The sequence below is a fragment of the Triplophysa rosa genome, linkage group LG21 (assembly GCF_024868665.1).
Source record: "Triplophysa rosa linkage group LG21, Trosa_1v2, whole genome shotgun sequence".
Lineage (NCBI taxonomy): Eukaryota > Metazoa > Chordata > Actinopteri > Cypriniformes > Nemacheilidae > Triplophysa > Triplophysa rosa.
Window position 1 is genome coordinate 9,911,193 of NC_079910.1, and position 8,566 is coordinate 9,919,758.

Genomic DNA, 8,566 nt, shown 5'->3' on the forward strand with positions numbered 1-8,566 from the left:
AAAGTCCCAGTGCCGCTCCGTGCTGGAAATCAACCTAGCGGAAAATGCCTTCCCATGACTTCCTTACAAAGATGTGCTTGTGCATAGGCAAATGTAATGAGGTGATGAGGATGAGCGACCCATCAAACACTCGGTGGGGAGCAAAGCGCCTTAAGATCTCTTATGCTATGAAGACTTTGTAAGGAAATGTCAGGGTGATAAGTGCTGCCTAAATAACTCGAGAGGAAAATGAGTTTCTACTTCTGGCATCTACGAACCTTAAACTGCTTCCTGTTTAGGCTAGTCACTCGCATTCATCTGCGGCCCATGCGTCACGGCTTGTGCTGTTTTTGAGCATTTTGTGTCATGGGTGTCACATCAAGAAGATTTGTTGAAAGTTTATTATAATCCAACTTTAAAAAACATAGGTAGTTACAACCATTGCATTGTTATGAACAGCTTTACAGCTTTTCCTTTCACCCACACAAAGTTTCCAAATCTCATTAAATAAATTTGGAAACCAGCCTAAAATAACAAAGTAAATTTTAAGAGAGAGCCCCTCTTCAGTGATTCTCATGCTAAGACCATTATCAAGGAGTGGAGGAAGTCATTCACCTTAATTATTCTTAATCTATTAATCATTACCTGGCCGACTGACTTTCATGCAAACTGAAATCAGAGACACGCCAGGCCTACTCCTTATACAAACAGCCGGAATAAAAGTATAAAGTAAGTGCTCCCATAGGCCTTGACAGAGGAGCCCTCACAACATGAGACTTGCTACTCTCATTGCCCAACCTGCCACATTCTATCCAGAGCATTTCACAGGACCTGCACACTCATTATGACCAGAGACCACCAGCACCGGACCCTCTGTCCTTAGGCTAAAGCTCAACTTGAACTGGGCCTCTTGAACTAGCCTGCCCTCATGACAGACAGAGGACTGAGGGAGAGCATGCAGGAGGAGAGAAAAAGAAAACCCCCTTTGTTGCTTTTCATTGCCGCAAAATAAGGTGGCATTTGTTTGGGATTGGGTCGGCATCCAGTGGAGTGGAGCTGATTCAAAAGGAGCTGATAAAAAGACTGCAGGAGATAGAATCTAGCACCTATGCATTAGTGATGGCAGTTCAAGAAAAGAATCGTCGACAGATTCAGTTCTTTTAAATGATTCAGTCGAAGCACAATGTTGGTAGCAATAAATATTAAATATTAAAGGACATAAAAATCATGTCTTCATTTACTCAACCATAAGTTGTTCTGGTGCACTTTTGACTACCATTGTAATTTTTTCTACTATTGTAGTCAATGGTGGCCAAGAACTGTTTGGTTACAAGTATTCTTCCGAATATCTTTCTCTGTGTTCATCTGAACAAACAAAGAAGATTTGGAACAACTCGAGGGTGAGTAAATGATGACGGAATTTTAATTTTTTGGTGAACTGTCCCTTTAACATAATTTTTAAATCTTATTTAATGTGTTGAGAATAACATTACTGTTATTTCAGTGAGTTTAAGGTATTTTTTCAGTATCTGATAAAAAAAGAGGTCCGTGTCAGGCTACAGCGTAGGGTAAGCGTCTCTGCATATGTGTCGTACCTACGCACAACTTTAGACTGCACTTTAAAGGGATAGTTCATCCAAAAATAAAAATAATTTGTTTAGCCTCATATTGCTGTATATAAATCTATATGAATTTTACTCTGTGGAACACAAAAGAGGATACTGAGAAATATCTCAGTGGTTTTCTTTCCATACAGTAAAAGTCAATGGGGGCTAATGTTGTTCTTCAGAATATCTTCTTTAGTGTTCTGCAGAAGAATTTAAGGTACAGTGTAAAGTTAAAGTGAATGATACGAGAATGTGCTTGCACGTATACTGCGCTCACGGATGCAGAGAGAAGGTAAGAGAGCGCGCTCTTAACCTTTCACTTTATGATGGTGAAACTTTGCAGTTAATCCGCGGGTCACATGCATATAGAATCGTGATGGGCCTTTCCGTACAGAACACGGATAAACTCTGAACAGATCCTTTACACCACTAATAATTGTTACACAATATTTTTGCATTATAATTGGCTAATTTCAGAAGTGCTGCAAAATCGATATGGAGGCAGATGTATCGATGCGCACATGAGCTCATGACGATGTATCACCGTATCGATATTTTGAACACAGCACTAGTATATAAACATTACTATAAAATGTTCTGAGACTGAAATAAAAGGCAAAAGAGGACAACTCCTTTTATTTGAAAACACTGGCTGAAGAAAACAAGACAAAATCATGTACCAAGACTAACTAGTAACTAGTACTAGTTAACTTCTCTGGTATCATTAATTTAATAAACAAATGATAGATTTTCTTCCAGAGCAACCCAGAAAAGTGTTCTCAATAGTCACAAGTCTAACAGGTCTCGAGACAGAAAGCATTCAGAGAGAAATCTGCTTCAAACAGTATGCTTTTGTTCATATAATTTACACCTCCATAAATATCTACATACTACTATACTGTACATCAACACTGTTTTGCTAATAGCAGTAAGGGAATGATCATGACAGAAAGACAGTTCTTTACTGTATTTTAACTGTGAGCAGCATGCAGCTGAAGTGCTTCAACCAGAGGAAATGATTCATAATTTATTGGCTATAATATATCGGCCGATACCGATAACATTAAAAATGACCATTTATCGGCTGATACAGATATGGTCGATAATACTGTATATCATGCATCCCTAATGTAAAGTGTGTATAACTTGAGAAAATGACAAGTTTGCCACAAAGTTCTGCGGGCAGATTCTATTCAAGTGTGCATAATATCTAACCCGTAAAAAACTGTGGGAAAAAACAAACAGACAGAAACATTATGCTAATTATGAGCGTGTGAATATGCTCGTGAGACTGTGTATTTTTGCTCAAAGAATGCAATAACCCCAGCGTTCGTTCTAAAAACTAGCAGCCTGTGTCAGCGAATCAAAACTGGGTAGGAGTGAGATGTCAGCGCCTCTAGGCCTCCTTTAAGCTTTGCTCATCAGCGTTCCAGTCCACACTTGTATCAAGAATTTCTCCTCGCATTCTCACATTATCACATTTCCTCCTACCGAACTTCTTGAAACAAGTTAAAAAAACTGTGTGGTATTCCTATATTCAACTTGGAATCTCTTCATTTCTCAGTGCTATCTGTCAGAGGTGATGAGAGAGGAGAGGATACGCTGGGCGGGCTGACAGGTACGATCTTGTTCTCTCCGCCCCACACACATGCTCCTTTATGCTGTAGGTCTAAAAGCTGGATCCAAAACAGTGACAAAGCGGGTAAAATAATAAACACTTCACTGAAGGGTCATGCTTTATTAAATGCCTGATGCATAACATAAAATTCCTGAATCATTTGAGCCCACACAAAGTAGAGGCCATTAGGCGCCACTCCAAGTCATACAACCTTCAGGCCAGCACTTTTTTCCCATTCAAGGGCTGGTTTATAATATGCCTAACCATGTCAAAACCAAGGTCAGGCAGGCTGTTGCTGAATGTTTTGGAACATATATTCTCCGTGTTTACAGGGTGATTTTGGAATTAGGCTTCTTAAGCTGCTTTTTTAAATAACCGGTTGGCCATTTGGAGCACAGCTGTTTGCTATTTGTAGCGTATACTTGAGCATCTCGCGTTTAAAAAGCGATCCAACCCCATTACAATATAAAAAGCACTGCATTTGTTAAATGAACCACATGGCCTTTCATTAGGCGAAGCGGCATTTATTTTCCGTGGCCTGACACTTACGTCTCTAAATTGCACCCTCATCAAACCTCTTAAGACTTCTGCGGCAACAAAGACGGTCTCTCCACAGCAACGGCTTGTGCCAAAAAGTTCAGCACGTAAGAGCACGGAGGAAAATTGACAGGAGAAAAGGTTAACAGAAAAACTGCCTGGTGGAAAAAAAGACATTCGTTCATTTTTGCCTCTCAGACTACTTGCCGTACAAAGAGGATGCAGATAAGAAATACAGAATCGATAGATCTAATGAGTGTTGCATTACCTCCGTTTGTACGATTGCCAGCATTGTACTGCACTAAAAGAGACTAAATGCAAGCTTTACAAAAGAGACTGGTGATATTAAAGAAGGAAGGCGCCTGTCTCGCATCCTTGAACTTTAAGAGAACATTCGCTTCTTTTAATGCATCAGGGACAAGCACATAAAATGTCACCGAATTTTGGACAACAGACAGGTCGTTCATTCACATGCCTGATGTCATTAACTGGCGAGCCAAACTTTCCTCTGACATTCTGGCTTTGGGAAAGTGGTGACAAGCCGCTAATGGCATTCCATCTTAAGAAAGATATACAGGGCTCTTGTGAGAGTCGAAAAGCTTGAGGCTATGCAGTTAGATTTTAGCATCTCCACTCTATGAATGATTTCCCTTAAGGTGGCAAAGCTTTGGACTTTCACTCATGTTAATCGAAAGCCCTGTAGGTGTTCACCTTAGAGAGCTCTGAATGCCATGGGTTGATTGCTAATGACTGTTCACATGATATGCTGTGCTTTTAAAGCCCCGGGGTTCAAGAAATGCACTAAGTGTTGCCATCTTACAAAAGTGTACGGAAGCAACATAAGGAAAGTATATCAGAAGTCACAGCTGCTTTATTAATGTCACAAAACGTGAATCGCTCTATTAAGCAGAATGAAAATGCAGTTAAACTTTAAGCCAGAGAGAAGAAACAGCACCTGCTTTGGCTATCAGGACCGCACTGACAACCTCAAATCTCTGCATTAATCCCAGATGGCAGATGTGAGTTATGTACTGTATGGAGAGAACGTCTTTTACCTTCTACGCAGTGTTCTACCTCCTCCAGGTTGCGCAGCGTAATCCTCATCAGGCTGGAGTTGAGCATCAGTTCATTCTTGTGGGTGGGCCACATGTATTCAGGGGCCAGGTTGACAAAGAAAATGCGCGTATCTCCGGTGGCTACCTGATTGTCGCAAACGTGGGGGTCTCCAAACCCGCCGATCATCACTTTGTTTCCTCCATCCAGCAGAATCTCTCCATTTACAACGGTCTTGCCTTTTAGATAGCGCCATACCCTGACCTTTAGACAAGCAGAGGGAGAGGACATAAGACACGATGAGTAAACACAACTTTGGGTAGATCAAGGTTACATTCCAGAGATGACAAAATCTGGGAATATCACAGCTAAAATTGAAGCACTTGAATCTTTGAAACCTTCCTGAATCATGCCCTCATATTGCAGATCACCCGTTTTGCTGGAACATGCAAACAAGCGTGGACTCCAGACTAGCATGATGTCAGTAAAGCAAAATAACACATTTTCTAAACTATATTTTTCAGCTTAACTTTCAACTCAAACTCTTATGCTGATAATGTCATTTGTACAGAAAACATTTTAGACTTTAACTTTTGGACACCAGTCTCTACAAAAAAATCATCCCTTCAGGTTAAATGAAACAACAGCAGTACCACAACTTCAGGTTATTGTTCTTTTTTTAGGCTACTGTTGATATTACACTTTATTTCTCGCCTTTCTCGTCTTATTTATTGTTTTCTTCTGCTTGACAGAATGTGGTTATGCCATGATAACATGATAATTGCTTAATTGAAGATAATTGGACCTGAAGCTCTAACAGACCTTGAAAGGACATCGAGTCACTGGTTGAGGTTCAGGTTCCTCGTGTATGAACGATCATATTACAGGTGGATCAAAGTAGGACCGTGCAGGTTGACATTTTTAATTAAGAAGCCTAAATGAACAGCATCGATGCCCAATCAAGAAAAAAACTATTACGCATCACATACTGACACTTGATTTACAATTTTATTTAATTACATTGTAGAAACGAGAAGGCCAAATGTCCAAAGATTAGCGTTTAAAATTGAGGTGCCCAAGAGGACCGCATTTTGGGGCATCATATGCGCGTTCCCACGACGTGCATATGCATTAAGTGGAGCGCATATATAATGCCAAGAAAGGGTGCGTGGCTAACAGGTGATCTTAACAGACTACAGTTATTAAATCACAAGCCATGACGTCTGATATGGTGGGTTTTGGTTTATATATTTACCATGTTTTACTTTCACTTTGATGCATTTAAATGGTAGGCTAGCTGGTGCGCTAAAGTCTCCTTACCTTACAGGAATAAGTGTTGTGCACGGGATCCATGTTCAATATTTCCTCGACCGTCCCGGTCAAAACTACATTCGCCTCTTCTTCTCTCTTTTCCAGCTCTTTCTCTGAACAACTTCCATGACAACGCTGACTCAAAAGCGCAAGAACAACAAGAAGTGACCAAATGGGCCAATAAAACGACTTTTTGACAAAGGAACCCATGATCGACAAAATGCAAGAGAGTTACGAACTAAAAGCAAATGCCGAGTGAGTTCTGCTGCAAGTTTAATGTCAATGGTAATCCGCTCGTGCGATGCTCAGTGTCCTCTTTAAACTTCAGTGCGATCTGCGGTCATATCTGCACTGAGTCTCCGCGGCGCGCATCCGCCGGCTGAGAGAAGAATAGAGTGCGGAATGCGCTTCGGCGGCTGCTCACCCCCACACACACACTCCGTCCTTTCAGAATGACGCTCCTTTCACGGGGCATTTGCATGCAATCTGAATTGCTGATAAGAGAGAGCGAGAGGGTGATTCGAGTGCAGGAGAGAGAAGCGGGTGGAAAACGCCACCCATTGGAGAGATCGCGCCAATTCGGACAATTGATCCGGTCCACCAGATTATAAAGGAAGAAAACTTTCCACTGGTAATGACTTTGCAAATCTTTGCATCTTTAGTAATTACATAACGCTTACAGCTTTAATTGTTAAAGTGCCTCCATACTTCATAATTGAAATATATTTTATAATAGAAGCAATCCTGTAATTTGCATTTTCTGATGGAAACATAAGTGCTTGCAAAAAACTAAATTGGGGGTAAAATTATGTTAGAGTAACAAATTCCACATAGAGGTAAAGAGAAAAATTAGATTAACTCACTATTTGCTCCACTTTTCTTTAATAAGCAACACAACCCTGAAGTCTGATAAAAATCTATCACAATTCATTAAGCAATTTTAATGATGATCATTTTAACATGAATCCTGTTAATTGATGACAACTTTTATCTTAAAGTGTAATGTTCAAATACATACAAGAAAGAATTGAATTAACTACAAAGCAGTGTCTGAATTATGTTTTTACATTCAAGGAATACTTCACCCAAAAATGAAAATTCTGTCATCATTTACTCACCTGAAGATTGTTCTAAATCTGTTTAAATGTATTTGTTCTGCTAAACACAAAGGAAGATATTTGGTAAAATGTCAGATCTCATCCCCCATTGACTCCCATAGTATTTATTTTCCCAAGTATTTATTTTGCGTGAACTATCCCTTTAACCAGCTCACCTTGGAAACACATATAGCATTAAGCAATTACAAGCATCTCCACCCAGTAATTATATATAAAGTACATGTCAATCATTAAAATTACTTGGTACTTAATATAATTACACTTTAATATGAAGACTGTGAAGTGACCCCAATAAAAAAAGGCAGTTAACCTTCTTGACACAGTTTACTTTAAACAGATTGTTAGTCTCTTGTTTTTATTTGCCCAGGTGTATTAAACAATTAAAGATGGAGATGATGAGTGATGATGTGATTAATTTAAACATTAAAATCTGACACGTATGACTGATAAAACTGTTGCCAGTTCTGAACTGACTGTGCATAAATTTCCACTCTTTCTAAAGCTGTAATTTAACAACCAGTCCATCTATTCCTGGAAAATGACAGGGTGTGGAATCTGTGGTCGCACTGATATATATTTGTAGAAATATACCCGCTTTAATGGCACCATGTTCTAGCCCTTAATTCATCACACAGTACCAATAGATATATAAGAAGATAGACATATTTTGGAAATTGTTAATTTTTTGTCCATGACCCAGCACACAAATTTGACAAATCCTTAGACAATAACACTATTATTAGACATTAGACATTTACATACATACAGTATCTACACTTTCAATACAATTAACTGCTTGTTTAGATCTTTGAGAAAATACAAGGTGCTTGTACAAAGTGCTTTATACTCAGCCAAATATACAAATCCCACCCACCTGCTCTTGTCCCAGCAGCCCACCTTCTCTGTCTCCCCCTCTCCTCTTCTATGTAACATAACATAGACAGCCCACATAAAGCCCATTACAGTCAATCTCATTTGAAAAATATCTTTCACGCTTAGAAATATTACTGCAGTGAAATTACTCATTCTGCTTCAAAACAACCGTGGGAGTTTATTATTTCAGAAAACTTGCCGCACTTCAGAATAGGCTAGCTTGCCTTCTTCAAAAAAACAGACAGGCACTATGAATAAAAAAAACTTTAATTTTACAGGATTTGTTTTACAGATTTTCCACGTAAAATGTAAAAAAATGGAATTTTACTTAGATGTTTTATGTATTTTTAAAAATACAGCCAAATTAATTAAAATGACAGAAAAGACCGCAAATTTACAAGAAAACGGGGGGGGGGGGGGGGGGCGTTATTTTACAGTTTACTTCTGGCGCCCCAGCTGCGTCCAACTGA

General features: G+C 39.3%; 1 protein-coding gene across 8 annotated transcripts in view; it reads right to left on the reverse strand.

Annotated features, from left to right (window-relative positions):
* Positions 1-6,548, reverse strand: part of agrn (agrin) — a 212,269-nt gene extending 205,721 nt beyond the window's left edge. For 6 of the 8 annotated variants that reach the window (XM_057319904.1, XM_057319910.1, XM_057319903.1 and 3 more), the window contains exons 1-2: positions 6,115-6,548; positions 4,797-5,058 (exon numbers count right to left, since the gene is read on the reverse strand). In XM_057319904.1, coding sequence (XP_057175887.1) covers positions 4,797-5,058; positions 6,115-6,315 — 463 coding nt within the window. In that variant the 5' untranslated portion in view covers positions 6,316-6,548. The remainder of the gene's footprint in view (positions 1-4,796; positions 5,059-6,114) is intronic. The other 2 variants (XM_057319907.1, XM_057319906.1) reach the window with 1 other exon arrangement.
* Between the last annotated feature and the right edge of the window lie 2,018 nt (positions 6,549-8,566).